The sequence below is a fragment of the Hyla sarda genome, chromosome 9, assembly GCF_029499605.1.
Source record: "Hyla sarda isolate aHylSar1 chromosome 9, aHylSar1.hap1, whole genome shotgun sequence".
Lineage (NCBI taxonomy): Eukaryota > Metazoa > Chordata > Amphibia > Anura > Hylidae > Hyla > Hyla sarda.
In genome coordinates this window covers 67,726,639-67,746,055 of record NC_079197.1, presented here as the reverse complement: position 1 = coordinate 67,746,055, position 19,417 = coordinate 67,726,639, and the positions used below count along the sequence as shown (strand labels likewise).

Here is a 19,417-nt window from a genome sequence, read left to right as displayed (position 1 = left end):
TCGCGCTGTTGCAGAAAAGGTTCAAGGATACTGGTAGAAGTCTTAATTTCTTTTATTCTATTCACACAACGCGTTTCTGGATATTAATAATCCTTTCTTCAGGCGTGATCAAGATCACGCCTGAAGAAAGGATTATTAATATCCAGAAACGCGTTGTGTGAATAGAATAAAAGAAATTAAGACTTCTACCAGTATCCTTGAACCTTTTCTGCAACAGCGCGATCTTAGCTTCCGATTTCCTCCTCCTTCACTGACTATCCAACAGTGTCTGCAGATCTTAGTAGCACATAAGGGAGACCTATCAAAAAGTTGTCCATAGCAACCAATCAGATTGCTTCTTTTATTTTTTAAATAGGCCTCTGAGAAATAAAAGAATCAATGTGATTGGTTGTAGAGCAAATTCCCTTTAAATTACTGTGTAATTCTTGAAGGCCCATTTTCTTGATCTTCAAAGTGCTTGCATAGATATGATGTTCTTGCTACTTGTACTAGATGGAAGTTATTACATCTGAACTAAAAATATCAGAGCAGATATTAAGTTCCATCTATTGGTGACTGCATGCCGCCCGAATGCTATGTTTAAAATTTCTGTTTTTCAGAGAATTTGGAGCTCTATGTCAGGAAAATGCTCTAACCACGATCAAAATATGTTTAGAAACAAATTAGCGCAAAATGTTAAATCTATTAAGATACGAAAATGTAATTCAAAGGTGGACAATCACTTTGAAGATGATCTGTAGCCAACCCAAAAAGAGAAGAAAAATGAGATGTTGTTATCATTAAATAGGGTGCCCAGATCACACACCTATGATACGCCCTCACATTTCTGAAATGTGGGTTCATGGAAAATTGTCATATAGGTGAAACTTCATTTTATTAATGGGGGTAATCGTCAAGTGATGGACATGATTATACAGTCAGGGGTTGTGTATTTGGTATACATGCCCATTAATGTAAAAAATTCACATCCTGACTATATAATTTCCCCCATCCCATTATTGAAATTAAGTTTGTGTCCATTGTCAGACTTCTTCTCAGGATTAGAAACCCACATGACCTATTATGAAACTTAAAAAATGTGTGTGATTAGGGCACAATAAGCTATTTGAAGGAGTACTGCAGCCATATAACATGTATCCCTTATCCCCTATCCGCAGAATAGGACATAAGTGTCTGATCGCAGGGAGTACGACTGCTGGGACCCCCTGTATGGGGCCCCGTCTCTGCTGCGGCTTTCCCCAAGCAGGAGGCGTGTTGGCTGCAGCATGACACCGTGGCCAACACGCTTCCTCCATGTATCTCTATGGGAGAGGCAGAGATGCAGTGTTCGTGCATCCCCGCCTCTCCCATGGAGATGAATGGAGGGGGCATATCTGTTGACTTCTTAGTGAGGTTGACGACACAAGCATTAGCCGTGCAGAGCTGCGGCAATGCTGAGTCACCGTATGGGAGACGGCGGAGGTATAGTAGGTAAAGAAGAGTAGTTATGAAGTGTGCATTATGGAAAATTAAGAACTAAAGTACTTGCATTTAGGCATCACAGCATGTATTTGGAGAAAAGCCAACATTTATAGAACTGATGTTATACTTCAAACGTATGTATGGTCTTCTATTAACAGCTGGCAATCGTCCCACTGGACAATTATAATTTACTGTAAAAATAAACCTCCAGAAGAACTATACCGATATAAAGAAATTTGGCAATAAAGCTTATTTAAACTGTAAGCAGCTGATATGTACTCCATAATATATTTTTCATCCCAGCGATGTAACATGTAACAGCTTTTACACTAGACTGGTGATGTCTTTAATGCCCTGTAGAATTCTCTTCATATGGCCAACTTTGGCTATTCCCAAATCCTGTAAAGGGAAGGAAAGAAATCAATTTAAATGACAGAATCAAATGCGTTGAGAACAATAACATGTATAAATGTTATTAAATGTGGAGACATAGAAAATACTTGCATAAGGATATTGCTGCCAGCATACAGTATGTAAATGATTCACCACAATGTTCATGACATAACATATAGCATACAGTGCTTGTCTTGTGTGATGGAATTCTAAAAATTGCCCTAGCCTTTCTTGTTAATAATTCATAGTAGATTTGATAAAGGTGAAGGTTTTGGCAATTTATAGAACATATAGACCATGAGTTGATGATGTGAAAGGGAAACTGTGGCTGAAGGAGATATAATCCCCTTGCAGAATACCTTGAGATCCCTCCTTTCAAGCAGCACCAGCTCTGAGCCCTGGATGTCATGGCGGATAAAAATGTCCTTGTATTCCCCTAAACCCAAGATTTCAAGCCAAGCTGCTACTTCCTCCGTGCCCCATTTATCCACTAGCAGAGAGATGAAACATAAGTGAACAAAAAAAGCAATCAACCAAGTTAGCAACGAATGACTTGGATGGCACTTTTACCAATTAACAGAACACATATATACAAAGGCAGACAGATGAACTAGTCAGAAGACTCCTGCTATGTTGCTGTCCTCAAACATATTTCTTGGTTAGTAACTAAAATAGTAATCAGCAACTCAACCAGTAGCATAGAGAGAATAGAAGGGACCCCATAGCAAATATCTGAATGGGACCCTCAATATGGTGCCAGATTTTGCCACCCAGGACAAAGGGGCTAGTGTTTACACCCCCCTTCTCAACTTCTTTTCCATGACCTTCTGAGTCATGCTCAGATTCTCACTGTCTAGTAGCAAAGCTGGTGGGACCAGCCAAGCAACGACCCCTTCTTTCCAAGAGCTTCCTTAAACTCAACCTTATGTGACAGACAGCTTGTAAATGTAGTTTGGTTGAAATTTGTGTGAATGTATCTAAATAAAATCTATGTTTGTGGTTATGATGTGTATGTATGCCTTTCACCTGTATGCTTGTCTTACCCATGAGACAGTGATCCTAACTTACTAAAGAACTGTAGCTGTGGCCTCTCATATTAGGTTAATTCAATATCCTGAACCCAAAGAAGGATTTTAAAAGTGTAAATTGAATAATCCTGCATTCATTTTCTATTCAGACTAAGATTAACATGGACCAAGTAGCAGATATGTACATATTTTAGTGAAAACCCCTACTGTATAACAGTTAATCTTAAGGCCATACGCACATGGCAAGAAACAGGCACATACACAATAATGTGCATACCTTTGGTCACAACATAAATATACTAACACTAAATTGATACAGAGCCCACCTGGGGTGAATTGTGTGCAACAGTACATGCTCCACATCATTAAGCCTATAGAACTCAGTCCCCTAGCATGGCTTAATGGAAACATGTCATGGGCTTCATACTGCAAGTGGAGTTTTAGAAAAATCCTAGTTTAAAGAAGAGCCAACAGGTGAAAAAAGACAAAGAGGTCTGGTCTCTTTCAGACCTGCTAGACTTGATTGATAGATCTTTCTATATACAATAAAACCTAGGAAGGCAGGGAGTGGCCATCAGTAAGCCTGTCTCATTGACTCTCTTTACCCTGTCCTGGCTTGTCATAAAACTATGACTGCTCTGAAAACTGCAGCATTTCAGAGTAAAGCATAGTTCATTGTCACGAGGGAGCTTGTGCCTGTTTCATGCTACCTATGATGGGTTTCCTTTACTATAATTATGCTGCAAATGTGCTAAGTGCAAACTGCTTCTACTCTGTATAGATCTGCCTTACTGACAAGTGCCATTTTATCAGTATAAAACCAAGCTTTAAATTACCAGAAAGTAGTGGACCCTTTCACCCCCAGAACAACTGTACAGCTGGGAAGGCTGCATAGTTTCCAGTATAGTCCCTTCCACTTTGTCAGCTTCTTGTTATAAAGGGGTACTCCCATGGAAAATGTATTTTTTTTTTTAAATCAACTGGTGCAGACTTGTAAATCCCTTCTATAAAAAAATCGCAATCCTTCCAGTACTTTTTAGGGGCTGTATACTAAAGAGAAACCCATCAAGAAATGCATTTCCTCTGATATCATGACCACAGTGCTCTCTGCTGACCTCTGCTGTCCATTTTAGGAACTGTCCAGAGCACCATATGTTTGCTATGGGGATTTTTTCCAGTTCTGGACAGTTCATGAAATGGACAGCAGAGGTCAGCAGAGAGCACTGTGGTCATGACATCAGAGGAAATGCATTTATTTATTGGATTTCTCTTTAGTATACAGCTCCTAAAAAGTACTGGAAGAATTAAGATTTTTTTTATAGTGATTTTTTTATAAGTGATCTACAAATCTGTTTAACTTTCTGGCACCAGTTGATTTATAAAAAGTTTTCCACAGGAGTACCCCTTTAAGCTGGCCATACATGTAAGATTTCGAAGTTTCGGCTTGTGCATATACTTAACATATATGCACAATTTTTGCTAGATTTTGTAATAGAGGACAACACTTTAAAATCATGGAATCTAAGATTGATTTGTAAATCTGGTATTTAGTTATAAAAGTGTGGAATGTAGTGGCACCAGCATTTATATTTTTGAATGGTTTACAAACTTTCAAGACAAAATACATAGTTTAACCCCTTAAGAACCAAGCATTTTTCTGTTTTTGCACTTTTGTCTTTTCCTCCTTACCTCTTAAAAATCATAACCCTTTCAATTTTGCACCTGAAAATCCATATAGTGGCTTATTTTTTGTGCCACCAATTCTACTTTGTAATGACATCAGTCATTTTACCCAAAAATCTACAGCGAAAAAGGGAAAAAAATCATTGTGTGACAAAATTGAAGGAAAAAACTCATCATTTTGTAAATTTTGGGAGATTCCGTTTCTACGCGGTACATTTTTTGGGAAAAGGGGGGTGATTTAAACTTTTAATAAGGAAGGGGTTAATGTGTGTGTTTTAAAACTTAATGAAGGGGTTAATATGTGTGTTTTAAAACTTAAAATTAGGGGACTTTTAGGAGGAATCATTTGATTCCTCATGCAGATCAATATGGTTCCATAGAACCACATTGATCTGTGTGCTCTTCGCGCAATTGATAAAGCCTGGTCCTGCCAGGCTTTATCATTCTGAGCTTCGGAGCCGGCACTGGAGGAGAGGTAAGACCTCAGTGGATCGTGTTGTAATCGCGCTGCGGGGGGTTTGGGTAGGGGATGATCAACCCCACTGGACCACCAGGGATGGGATAAAGCCACCTTTAGACGCTGCTGTCAGCTTTGACAGTGGCGATCTAAAGGATTAATAGCCGGCCGCGGCGATTGCCGCATGTCGGCTATTAACACCGGCCCACAGCTACATAAATCAGCTGGGGGCTGGCCGGTATGACGTGGGCTCGAGTCGAGAGCCCGCGTCATAACCCGTTAATGGCACATGGGCGAGCATAGACGTCCATGGTCGTTAACGGGTTAAAGATTTCTGCAGCACCTTCTTCAGAAAAATGCAATGTAGCATTTATTGTCTAAAACAACAACTTCTTTGTATCCTGATCTGAACAATTCTGCCATGCATTTAGCAGAGCAAACTGAACAGACCTATACATTTTATATCAAAATATATTTTAAATGTAATTGCAAATAAACCCACTGCATTATGTTAAGTTGGTAAATTAAATGTAACTTTGCTACATATCTGCACACAAAAAAGTGAATACACCATATACAGAGGATTCTTATCAGTTTATTTCTCAGCTGTTCAGTTGTAACATGTATGGCCTGCTTTACACCCTTATTATCATGATGCACAATATATATAGTAATGCGATGTATTCTAAAGATTACTTACCTGTTAATGAGCTGTTGGATTTCTGCTTATGACACTTCTCTTTTTCTTTTCTTGGTTTTGAAATAATTCTGAGCTTTAGGCTGCCTTTACCACCCACATCACTGTTCTCCTAAATTTAGCAAATACATACATTTAAACTTACTGATCTGAACATCAAATCTATATCTATATATATATAAAACTCAATGTGTGTATGTATGTTCCAGCATCACGTCCAAACGGCTAAAGATATTAACATGAAACTTGCCCCACATGTTACTTATATGTCCACAACAAACATAGGATAGGTCATTTAACTCTTACTCACCCCCATTTGCCAGGGTCAGGGTTTTTGTTTAAAGTCCCATATATGTTACTGCATAACTTCCAAACGGCTGGAGATATTTCGATAATACTTGGTCACATGTTACTTATATGTCCACTTAAAATATAGGATAGTTAATTTAACCCTTAACTACCCCCATTTGTGAGGGTCAGGGTTTTGTTTAAAGTCCCATGGAAATCAATGGGAAATGTATGTTCCCACATAACTTCCATACTGCTGGAGATATTTCAATACATGGTACACAAATTTCAGGTAGAGATAGGAGGTCAAGATAGAAGGACGGGATGGGAGGACAGAATAGGAGGTCAGGATAGGAGGTTGAGATAGGAGGATGGGATAGGAGGTCGGGATAGGTCGTCGGGATAGGAGGTCAGATAGGAGGTCAAGGTATGGGGACGGGATATGGCGACGGGATATGGGGATGGAATAAGACATCAATATATGGGGATGGGATATGAAGTCAATAGCTTCCTCCTTTGTTGATTTTCCTCCCCAACAAGGATGAGGAAGGAGCAACCGGGCAATGCTGGGTACTCAGCTAGTATATAATTCTCAACGTGTGTGTGTATGTTCCAGCATCACGTCCAAATGTCTAAAGATATTAACATGAAACTTGGCACTCATGTTACTTATATGTCAACAACAAACATAGGATAGGTCATTTAACCCTTACTCACCCCCATTTGCCAGGGTCGGGATTTTTGTTTAAAGTCCCAAACAAGTCTATGGGAAATATATGTTATTGCAAATATATGTTATTGCACACTTCCAAACGGCTAAAGATATTTCAATAATACCTGGTACACATATTACTTATATGTAAAATAAAAAGACATGATAGTTAAATTAACCCTTACCTACACCCTTATATAAAAGATGGCTTTTTGTTTTCTGTACCATGCAAGTATGTGGGACTTCCAGTACCTTTCTCCACAAGCTCCGCTCTGCATCTCCTGGTGAATGTGTCAGACCGGCCTGCAAGCCACACCCCATCTCACGGGACAGGATATTGGGTCGGTATATGGGGTCAGGATATGGGGACGGGATATGGGGGCGGGATATGGGGTCGGGCTATGGGGTCAGACTATGAGGATGGGATAGGAGGTCGAGATAGGAGGATGGGATAGGAGGTCGAGATATGAGGATGGGATAGGATGTCAGGATAGGAGGTTGAGATATGAGGATGGGATATGAAGTCGAGATATGAGGACGGAATATGAGGACGGTATAGGAGGTCGGGATAGGAGGATGGAATATGAGGTTAAGATATGAAGACGGGATATGACAACAATATATGAGGATGGGATATAAAGTCAAAAGCTTCCTCCTTTGTTGATTTTCCTCCCCAACAAGGATTAGGAAGGAAAAACCGAGCAACAGCTAGTGATATTATAAACATTGTAGCACGATTAGAACAAAAAGTCAAAAACATAACCAAGACCAACCAAATATATAGTCTCTGCATGTAGGGACTCTAACATTTTAATTTCTGCAAATTATTATTCATATATTGTGTGTTAGTACATTCATAATTATGACAGCATTGCATATGGAAACAATGTCATTTTTCCGCATAAATTATTCACATGGAAATCCTTTGAGACCGAGTTCTTAGAGACATTGTGAAGAGGACAGAGTGCGGAGCACAGCTTGTGCTATTTTTTTATGTACTCTGCATTGAATGGTATTACTTATATTTACATTTACCTATATTGCTGTATACAATATACAGTAGTAATAATGTATTTCCATCATCCTTGTGAAATTTATTTCAATGGTAAACATAACCGACTGGGAGACCAAGAGCAAAGTTTATAATGGACCTTTATAGTTGTGGGTTTTGTCACTAAGGACAAAATGGTCTGATGTTTCTTTCCCTGTCCTCCCCAACACCCCACTGTTACTAATTAATAGTGTTGAGCATGAATATTCGTAATACAAACTTTTAGCGCCAATATCGGCACTTCGCCATTTTGCAAATATTTAGAATATAGTGCTATATATTCCTAATGACGAATATTCGTTAGTTTTTTTTTCACATTCGAATATTTAATGCAAATTTTATGCATATTTTTCATGCACATTTTCGCATGAAAAAAAGTGAACGAACATAGCAAATATGTGAATTTCGCAAACATAGGACGAAAAATCATCAATATATTCACAAAATGTTGTGAATTTTAATATGGCCCCTGCCACTCATCACTACTAATTGATAACCAATGGATGACTGTTCTGATTCTCACCACCAAATAGCAAAGATAATGTACAGTGGAGATCAAAAGTTTGGGCACCCCAGGTAAAAGTTTTTATTAATGTGCATAAAGAAGCCAAGGAAAAATTGAAAAATCTCCAAAAGGCATCAAATTACAGATTAGACATTCTTATAATATATCAACAAAAGTGAGATTTTATTTCCATCATTTATACTTTCAAAATAACAGAAAACAAAATGGTGTCTGCAAAAGTTTGGGCAGCCTGCAAAATTTGTAGCATGCACTGCCCCCTTTGCAAAGCTGAGACCTGCCAGTGTCATGGATTGTTCTCAGTCATAAGGTTTTAAATGCCCAGACTCATCTGACTTTGCCCCAACAATAGCAAAACGTTTTCAGATGTCAATATCCTCTGTTCGGAATCTAATTAAGAAATGGCAGTCATCAGGAACAGTGTAAGTTAAAGCAAGATCTGGAAGACTAAGAAAAATATCAGACAGAACAGCTCGCAGGATTGTGAGAAAAACAATTAAAAACCCACGTTTGACTGCACAATCCCTCCAGAAAGATCTGGCAGACACTGGAGTTGTGGTACACTTTTACCACTATAAAGAGATACTTGTACAAATATCATGGAAGAGTCATCAGAAGAAAACCTCTTCTACGTCCTCACCACAAAAATCAGCGTTTGAACTTTGCAAATGAACATATAGACAAGCCTAATGCATTTTGGAAACAAGTTATGTGGACCGATGAGGTTAAAATTTAACTTTTTGGCAGGAATGAGCAAAGGTACGTTTGGAGAAGAAGGGGAACAGAATTTAATGAAAAGAATCTCTGTCCAACATGGGGGTGGATAAATCATGCTTTGGGGTTGTATTGCAGCCAGTGGCATAGGGAACATCTCACAAGTAGAAGGAAAAATTGATTCAATAAAATTTCAGCAAATTTTGGATGCTAACTGTGAAAAAGCTGAAGTTATAGAGAGGATGGCTTCTACAAATGGATAATGATCCTAAACACACCTCGAAATCCACTGGGAATTACATCAAGAGGCGCAAACTGAAGGTTTTGCCGTGGCCTTCACAATTTCCTGACCTCAACATAATTGAAGACCTTATAAGAACAGTGCGTGACAGACAGCCCAGAGAAAGGAAGAATGGGCAAAGATACTTCAAACAAGAATTGAAAGACTCTTGGCTGGCTACAAAAAGTGTTTACAAGCTGTGATACTTGCCAAAAGGGGCAGGAGAAGATATTATCTCTGCAGGGTGCCCAAACTTTTGCAGACGCCATTTTTTTTCTGTAATTTTGAAAGTGTAAATGATGGAAATAAAATCTAACTTTTGTTGACATATTATAAGAATATATAATCTGTAGTTTGATGCCTTTTTGCGATTTTTCAATCTTTCCTTGGCTTCTTTATGCACATTAATAATTTTTTTTTTTACCTGGGGTGCCCTAACTTTTGATCCCCACTGTAACCTGTCAGAGGTCAGCTACTTTAGAAAAGACCCTATTGCAATTGCATGGTTTGCTATCATGGTATTTGCGCCTTTGATTTAGTTTTTTACACAGCTGGCACACAACTGCAATTTCAGGAAACAGAAATGAGATATGTTAATTATTTGTAGAATAGTGGTAACTATGTATTCAACATTAAATGTACAGGTGATTATATTGTACATAGTCAGATTGGCCATACCTCAACAGCTGATTTAATGATGTGTGAAATCCAATGGATGTCAGCTAATTTCTCCAAGTCTTGACTCACTGCATTAACAGCGCAGAGTAGACCTTCTTCTTCCTGAGGAGACTCCCAGTGCTAGAAGTAATCATATAGAAGATGGCATAGTAATTCTTGTAAATTGGTGTATATTGTTTTTACATACTTATTTGCAGTACCGTTGTGCAAAAGTTTAGATTAGATTATTTATTAGAAATGATTAAATAGCATGCAATGCTAACTTTATTAACCCCTTATGGACACAGGAGTTTCAATTTTGCACTTTCGTTTCTTTCTCCTCGCTTTCTAATTCTTCCACCTACAGACCCATATGTTGGGCTTGTTTCTTGCACCCCCTTTGTAATGACACCCCTCATTTTACTGCCAAATCTATGAGATAAAACATATATATTTGTGGGGCAAAACTGAAAAACCAAGCCGTTTTGCAAATTTTGAGGGCTAATGTTGCTACACATTGCAGTTTTTGGTAAAAAAAGACACAGATTTATCAAGTTGTGTGAGAGAAAAAGTGGAGAGATTCCACAGCAACCAATCACAGTTCAGCTAACGAGCTCTGGTAAAGTGAAAGCTGAGCTGTGATTGGTTGTTGTGGGCAAATCACTCCACTTTTTCTCTCACACAGTTTGATAAATCAGGGCAATTATCTTTATTCTGCAGGTCCATATCATTGGAATGATACCCAATTTGTAAAGGTTTTGTTTTATTTTACTACTTTTTAAAAATTACAACTTTTTGTACGAAAATTAGTGTTTAAAATTGTCCTCTTTTTCTTCTAGAACACTTACATTTTTCACTATACGGGGATGTATAAGGCTCATTTTTTGCACTGTGATCTGTAGTTTTCGTGGGTATAATTTTTGTTTTGATGGGACCTTTTGATCGCTTTTTATGAACTATTTATAAAATTTTTTTTTAGGTATATGAAGTGACCAAAAATACGCAAATTCGGGACTTTGGTATCTTTTTTTTTACATTTACGCCATTGACTTGGCAGCTCATTAATATCCTATTTTATTTCATTTGTCTGGACATTTACGCACGTGGCAATACCACATATGTTTGCTTACATTATTTTATTAGAAAAAGGGATAGAGATTTTTCACACGGGGTGGAGGAACGAACACCCATGAAACCTTCCTGCAACCTGTCAGACAGTTCCTCATCTGTAAGTTTAGAGTTCCACTTAATCAATGCCTGGGAGAACGGCCCTCTTCAAAGCAACATCCCTGATGGTCGCATAGATATGCGAGACAAAGTAAGCAGAGCCTCCTGACCCCATAAATCTGTCAAAATCATTTTTCTTTTTCAACATGTCATACGTCCAAACAAGACTATGAAAGTACAAACAAAATTGGTTATACAACCTTTGTTGATGTGGAGGCAGATTATATTTAGCACTAAAGACTGTCCTGTTTATCACCTTCCCAGAGGTTTCATCTGAAAAGAAGGCAAAAGTGAGGATGCTGCATCCCTTCCAATGAGTATGCAAGGGATTACTCGAGCAATGTGATGACGTGTAGTGACGAGCGGCATAGGCCATATTAGAATTCGCAATATTTCATGAATATATGGGCGAATATTTGTCCTATATTCGCGAAATTTGCATATTCGCCCATTTTTTATGTGAAAATTAATCATGTGGATATTCATACGTATATTCACATAATGCGAATAACGAAGTATACGCATGCGCAGATCGAAGTATGCGCATGTGAATACTACTACCCGAAGTTTGGAGCACCTGAAACATGGTTGGAAGCACGTTTACCCAGAGGGAGGAAGAAATATTGATCAGTGTAAGTAATTTCATATTACACCAGTGTATTTGATAACATTTCACATGCATGTTAGAACAATCTCTGTTAAAATATATTGCAGGCATGTAGTAGTAGGCATGTGCGAAAATCGGCACTTGTTGCAAATTTTTTTTTGCACTAAGTACAACTTCAGTATTTAGTTCTAAATAGATATTACTGATTGGTGCACTAAGTATTACGTCTTTGAAGGGGAAATATTAGATTTAACCCCTTAAGGACGCAGGACGTACTCAAACGGACCCTATTCCGAGTCCTTAAGGACAAATCCAGGCCCCCCGCCGCTAGCCGGAGGGGAGCCGGTGCTCGATGCCTGCTGAAATCGTTCAGCAGGCATCACGGCATATCACCCAGGGGGGTCATGATGACCCCTCATGTCGGCGATGGCCGCAGATCGCTGGACAATTCAGTCCAGCGATCTGAGGAAGATTCCGGATCAATCGGGTCTCCAGTGACCCGGTGACCCTGAATTACAGGCTGTTATAGCCATAGCCAGCAGGGGTGAGGTGGCACTGGTGCCACCTCACGATCGCCCTGATTCGTCGGCCCTCTTCCGGAGCACGTGAGCGGGTGCAGGACGTGGACCACGGGAGCTGGGGACCCCGATCCCCGACATCAACCAGGAGCAGCGGCGGCGGCGGGACTGACCTGTGAGTGACAGCCTCCTGCTGTTACTTAGCAACAGCTCCCAGCATGCAAAAAGGGCATGCTGGGAGCTGTAGTTATGCAACAGCAGGAGGCAGACCGCCACAACTCCCAGCTTTCCCTTATGGGCATGCTGGGACTTTTAGTTTTGCAACAGCTGGAGGCACATTTTTTCTATGGAAAAGTGTACCTTCAGCTGTTGTATAACTACAACTCCCAGCATGCCCGATGGCTGTCGGTGACTGCTGAGAGTTGTAGTTTTGCAACAGCTGAAGGCACACTGGTTGTGAAACACTGAGTTAAGTGGTAAACCAGTGTGTCTCCAGCTGTTGCATAACTACAATCCCCAGCATCCCCAGCCAAAGTAGTATGCCTCCAGCTGTTGTGTAACTACAAGACCCAGCATGCCCTTCCGCTGTCCGTACATGCTGGGGGTTGTAGCTTTTGCAACAGCTGAAGACACACTGGTTGCAAAACACTGAGTTTGTTACCAAACTCGGTGTTTCACAACCAGTGTGCCTCCAGCTGTTGCAAAACTACAACTCCCAGCATGCACTGATAGACCGTACATGCTGGCAGTTGTAGTTTTGTAACAGCTGGATGTTTCTCTCCCCCAATGTGAATGTACAGGGTACACTCACATGGGCGGAGGTTTACAGTAAGTATTCGGCTGCAAGTTTGAGCTGCGGCAAATTTTCTGCCGCAGCTCAAACTGCCAACGAGAAACTACTGTGAATCCCCGCCTGTGTGACTGTATCATAAAAAAACTATACTACACTAACACAAAATAAAATAAAAAGTAAAATACACGTACGTCTAAGCGATCTCCTGCTCTGCCGCGGGCAGCGCAGGAGATCGCGGGTGGGACTCAGCTGTCAATCACAGCCGGTGTCCCACCGCAGCTGCCGGGGCCGCGATCGCGCCGGTCCCGGCAGCATTAACCCCATAGATGCCGTGATCAGTTCTGATCACGGCATCTATAGTGTTTGCAGGGGGAGCGCTCTTCCCCTGCCCATCAACGGCGGCTCCGCGATAAAATAAGGGGGATCGAGGGTGTCCAAGACACCCTAGATCCCCCTTGAAGAGATAGGAGTGAGGTGGCAGGGTTGCCACCCCTCCTATCCCTGCTATTGATCGGCCGAGCGACCGACCAATAGCAGACTGGGGACGGGGGGGGTTAAAGTTCGGTTCCCCTACGCTATGCCCACCCATCGGTGTCCGGGCACAGCGGGGGGAACCGTGTAGTAGCGGCAGCGGCGGCAGCGGCGGTCACTTACCCGGCGGAGGCTGTGATCACGGCGGCGGTGCAGGTGAGTATGACGCCGCGTGTCCGGGAGTCTGTTGCCTAGCAACATCTGCAGGGCGACAGTTTAGAGAGTGGTCTCTAAACTGTCGCCCTCCAGATGATGCAAAACTACAACTCCCACCATGCCTTGACAGCTGTTTGCTGTGTTGGCATGCTGGGAATTGTAGTTTTGCAAGATTTAGAGGGGTTCAGGCTGGAGATCACTGACAGTGGTCTCTAAACTGTAGCCCTCCAGATATTACAAAACTACAACTCCCAGCATGCCCAGACAGCAGTTTGCTGTCTTAGCATGCTGAGATTTGTAGTTTTGCAACATCTGGAGGGCCACAGTTTAGAGACCACTGTAAGTGATCTCCAGCCTGAACCCCTCTAAATCTTGCAAAACTACAACTCCCAGCATTCAGGAACAGCAAATGGCTGTCTCAGCATGCTGGGAGTTGTACTTGCGTGCCTCCAGCTGTTGCATAACTACATCTCCCAGCATTCCCTTTGGCAATCAGTACATGCTGAGAGTTGTAGTTCTGCAACAGCTGGAGGCACACTGGTTGGGAAATACAGAGTTAGGTAATAGGTTCTATTACCTAACTCAGTATTTTCCAACCAGTGTGCCTCCAGCTGTTTTAAAACTACAACTCCCAGCATGCACGTTCTGTCAGTGCATGCTGGGAGTTGTAGTTTTGCCCCCCCCCTCCCATGTGAATGTACAGGTTACATTCACACTGGCGGCGGATTACAGTGAGTTCCCTGCTTCAAGTTTGAGCTGCAGCAGCCGCAGCTCAAACTCCTAGCGGGAGACTCAGTGTAATCCGCCGTCAGTGTGAATGTAACCTAAAAACACTACAATAACATAAAATAAAGAGTAAAACACTACATATACACACGTACACTGCCCCCCCCCCCCCCACCACCACGCCTTCCCCCCCAATAAAAATGAAAAACGTATCCTACAGCAGTGTTTCCAAAACGGAGCCTCCAGCTGTTGCAAAACAAAAACTCCCAGCATTTCCGGACAGCCATTGACTGTCCAGGCATGCTGGGAGTTTAGCAACAGCTGGAGGCACCCTGTTTGAGAATCACTGGTGTAGAATACCCCTATGTCCACCCCTATGCAAATCCCTAATTTAGGCCTCAAATGCGCATGGCGCTCACACTTTGGAGCCCTGTCGTATTTCAAGGCAACAGAATAGGGCCACATATGGGGTATCGCCGTACTCGGGAGAAATTGCCTAACAAATTTTGGGGGGCTTTTTCTCCTTTTACCCCTTATGAAAAGGTAAAGTTGGGGTCTACACCAGCATGTTAGTGTAAAAAAAAAAACATTTTTGTACACTAACATACTGGTGTTGCCCCATACTTTAAAATTTCACAAGCGGTAAAAGAAAAAAAGCCTCCAAAATTTGTAACACAATTTCTCCTGAGTACGGAGATACCCCATATGTGGGCGCAAAGTGTTCTGGGGACGCACAACAAGGCTCAGAAGGGAGAGTGCACCATGTAAATTTGAGGTCTAAATTGGTGATTTGCACAGGGGTGGCTGATTTTACAGCGGTTCTGACATAAGTGCAAAACAATAAATGCCCACATGTGACCCCATTTTGGAAACTACACCCCTTACGGAATGTAACAAGGGGTACAGTGAGCATTTACACCCCGCAGGTGTCTGACAGATCTTTGAAACAGGGGTCTGTGAAAATGAAAAATAAAATTTTTAATTTGCACAGCCCACTGTTCCAAAGATCCGTCAAATGCCAGTGGGGTGTATATTCTCCCTGCACCCCTTATTACCTTCCATTAGGGGTGTAGTTTTAAAAATGGGGTCACATGTGGGGGGGGTCCACTGTTCTGGCACCCCGGGGGGGGGGAGGGGGGGCGGGCTTTGGAAATGCACATGGCCAAATTCTCTCTCCAAAAGCTCAATGATGTTCCTTCTCTTCTGAGCATTGTAGTTCGCCCCCAGTGCACTTCACGTCCACTTATTGGGTATTTCCATACTCAGAAGAGATGGGGTTACAAATTTTGGGGGGTATTTTCTGCTATTATCCCTTGTAAAAATATAAAATTTGGGGGAAAACAAGCATTTTAGTGTAAAAAAAATAATTTTTTTTTACATATGCAAAAGTCGTGAAACACCTGTGGGGTATTAAGGTTCACTTTACCCCTTGTTACGTTCCCCAAGGGGTCTAATTTCCAAAATGGTATGCCATGTGGTTTTTTTTTTTCTGTCCTGGCACCATAGGTGCTTCCTAAATGCGGCATGCCCCCAGAGCAAAATTTGCTTCCAAAAAGCCAAATGTGACTCCTTCTCTTCTGAGACCTGTAGTGCGCCAGCAGAGCACTTTTCATCCCCATATTGGGTGTTTTCTGAATCGGGAGAAATTGGGCTTCAAATTTTGATGGGTATTTTCTGCTATTACCTTTTTTTAAAATGTAAAATTTTTGCTAAACCAAGCATTTTTGGTAAAAAAAAATTTTTTTTTTTACATATGCAAAAGTCGTGAAACACCTGTGGGGTATTAAGGTTCACTTTATCCCTTGTTACGTTCCTCAAGGAGTCTAGTTTCCAAAATGGTATGCCATGTGTTTTTTTTTGCTGTCCTGGCACCATAGGGGCTTCCTAAATGCGACATGCCCCCCGAGCAAAATTTGCTCTCAAAAAGCCAAATATGACTCCTTCTCTTCTGAGCATTGTAGTTCGCCTGTAATGCACTTCAGGTCAACTTATGGGGTACCTCCATACTCAGAAGAGATGGGGTTACAAATTTTGGGGGGTATTTTCTGCTATTAACCCTTGCAAAAATGTGAAATTTGGGGGGAAACACACATTTTAGTGAAACATTTTTTTTAATTTTTTTTACATATGCAAAAGTCATGAAACACCTGTGGGGTATTAAGGCTCACTTAATTCCTTGTTACGTTCCTCAAGGGGTCTAGTTTCCAAAATGGTATGCCATGTTTTTTTTTTTTTTTTGCTGTTTTGGCACCATAGGGGCTTCCTAAATGCAACATGCCCCCAAAAAACCATTTCAGAAAAACGTACTCTCCAAAATCCCCTTGTCGCTCCTTCGCTTCTGAGCACTCTACTGCGCCCGCCGAACACTTTACATAGACATATGAGGTATGTGCTTACTCGAGAGAAATTGGGCTACAAATTCAAGTATAAATTTTATCCTTTTACTCCTTGTAAAAATTCAAAAATTGGGTCTACAAGAACATGCAAGTGTAAAAAATGAAGATTTTGAATTTTCTCCTTCACTTTGCTGCTTTTCCTGTGAAACACCTAAAGGGTTAAAACACTTACTGAATGTCATTTTGAATACTTTGGGGGGTGCAGTTTTTGTAATGGGGTCATTTATGGGGTATTTCTAATATGAAGACCCTTCAAATCCACTTCAAACCTGAACTGGTCCATGAAAAATAGCGAGTTTGAAAATTTTGTGAAAAATTGTAAAATTGCTGCTGAACTTTGAAGCCCTCTGGTGTCTTCCAAAAGTAAACACTTGTCAATTTTATGATGAAAATATAAAGTAGACATATTGTATATGTGAATCCAAAAAAAAATATATTTGGAATATCCATTTTCCTTACAAGCAGAGAGAAAAATGCAAAATTTTCAATTTTTTCATCAAATTTTGGGATTTTTCACCAAGAAAGGATGCAAGTTACCACAAAAATTTACCACTATGTTAAAGTAGAATATGTCACGAAAAAACAATCTCGGAATCAGATTGATAAGTAAAAGCATTCCAGAGTTATTAATGTTTAAAGTGACAGTGGTCAGATGTGCAAAAAAGGGCTGCGTCCTATAGGTGAAAAGGGGCTGTGTCCTTAAGGGGTTAAGGTTCACTTAACCCCTTGTTACGTTCCCCGAGGGGTCTAGTTTCCAAAATAGTATGCCATGTGGTTTTTTTTTGCTGTCCAGGCACCATAGGGGCTTCCTAAATGCGGCATGCCGCCAGAGCAAAATTTGCTTTCAAAAAGCCAAATGTGACTACTCCTCTTCTGAGACCTGTAGTGCGCCAGCAGAGCACTTTTCACCCCCATATGGGGTGTTTTCTGAAGCGGGAGAAATTGGGCTTTAAATTTTGGGGGGTATTTTCTGCTATTACCCTTTTTAAAAATTAAAAACTTTTGGGAAACCAAGCATTTTACCCTGTGGGGTATTAAGGTTCACTTTACCCCTTGTTATGTTCCCTGAGGGGTCTAGTTTCCAAAATGGTATGCCATGTGTTTTTTTTTGCTGTTCTGGCACCATAGGGGCTTCCTAAAGGTGACATGCCCCCCAAAAACCATTTGTCGCTCCTTCCCTTCTGAGCCCTCTACTGCGCCCGCCGAACACTTTACATAGACATATGACTCTGTATGTGCTTACTCGAGAAAAATTGGGTTTCAAATACAAGTAAAAATGTTCTCCTTTTTATCCCTTGCAAAAATGCAAAAATTTGGTCTACAAGAACATGCGAGTGTAAAAAATGAAGATTGTGAATTTTCTCCTTCACTTTGCTGCTATTCCGGTGAAACACCTAAAGGGTTAAAACGCTGACTGGATGTCATTTTGAATACTTTTGGGGGTTGCAGCTTTTATAATGGGGTAATTTATGGGGTATTTCTAATATGAAGACCCTTCAAATCCACTTCAAACCTGAACTGGTCCCTGAAAAAAAGCGAGTTTCAAAAATTTTTGAAAAATTGCTGCTGAACTTTGAAGCCCTCTGGTGTCTTCAAAAAGTAAAAACACATCAATTTTATGATGCAAAAATAAATATTGGAAATGTAAATAAAATGTAAATAAAAAAAATTTATCTGGAATATCCATTTTCCTTACAAGCAGAGAGCTTCAAAGTTAGAAAAATCCTCAAATTTTGGGATTTTTCACCAAGAAAGGATGCAAGTTACCACAAAATTTTACCACTATGTTAAAGTACAATATGTCACGAAAAAACAATCTCGGAATCAGAATGATAACTAAAAGCATTCCAGCGTTATTAATGTTTAAAGTGACGTGGTCAGAATTGCAAAAAATCTCCTTAGCCCCTTAAGGACCCAGCCATTTTACACCTTAGCCATTTTTTGGCTTTAACATAATGGTAAGATTTTTTGGTAACTTGCATCCTTTCTTGGTGAAAAATCCCAAAATTTGATGAAAAATTTGAAAATTTTGCATTTTTCTAACTTTGAAGCTCTCTGCTTGTAAGGAAAATGGATATTCCAAATAATTTTTTTTATTCACATACAATATGTCTACTTTATGTTTGCATCATAAAAGTTACATGTTTTTACTTTTGGAAGACACCAGAGGGCTTCAAAGTTCAGCAGCAATTTTCCAATTTTCCACAAAATTTCCAAAATCCCAATTTTTCAGGGACCAGTTCAGGTTTGAAGTGGATTTGAAGGGTCTTCATCTTAGAAATACCCCACAAATGACCCCATTATAAAATCTGCACCCCCCCAAAGTATTAAAAATGACATTCAGTCAGCATTTTAACCCTTTAGGTGTTTCACTGGAATAGCAGCAAAGTGAAGGAGAAAATTCAAAATCTTCATTTTTTACACTCGCATGTTCTTGTAGACCCAATTTTTGAATTTTTACAAGGGGTAAAAGGATAACATTTATACTTGAATTTGTAGCCCAAATTCTCTCGAGTAAG

At 40.5% G+C, this 19,417-nt stretch overlaps 1 protein-coding gene across 10 annotated transcripts in view; it reads right to left on the bottom strand.

The window, feature by feature from the left end:
* Window positions 1-215: 215 nt before the first annotated feature.
* The window catches only part of LOC130290823 (diacylglycerol kinase eta-like), a 1,161,394-nt gene continuing 1,142,192 nt past the window's right edge, over window positions 216-19,417 (bottom strand). For 8 of the 10 annotated variants that reach the window (XM_056538928.1, XM_056538925.1, XM_056538926.1 and 5 more), the window contains 4 exons: window positions 9,966-10,085; window positions 5,723-5,831; window positions 2,214-2,344; window positions 216-1,860 (listed from right to left, as the gene is read on the bottom strand). In XM_056538928.1, the coding sequence (XP_056394903.1) occupies window positions 1,786-1,860; window positions 2,214-2,344; window positions 5,723-5,831; window positions 9,966-10,085 (435 nt within the window). In that variant the 3' untranslated portion in view covers window positions 216-1,785. Of the gene's footprint in view, window positions 1,861-2,213; window positions 2,345-5,722; window positions 5,832-9,965; window positions 10,086-11,371; window positions 11,445-19,417 lie in introns of those variants that run through there. The other 2 variants (XM_056538931.1, XR_008847710.1) reach the window with 2 other exon arrangements.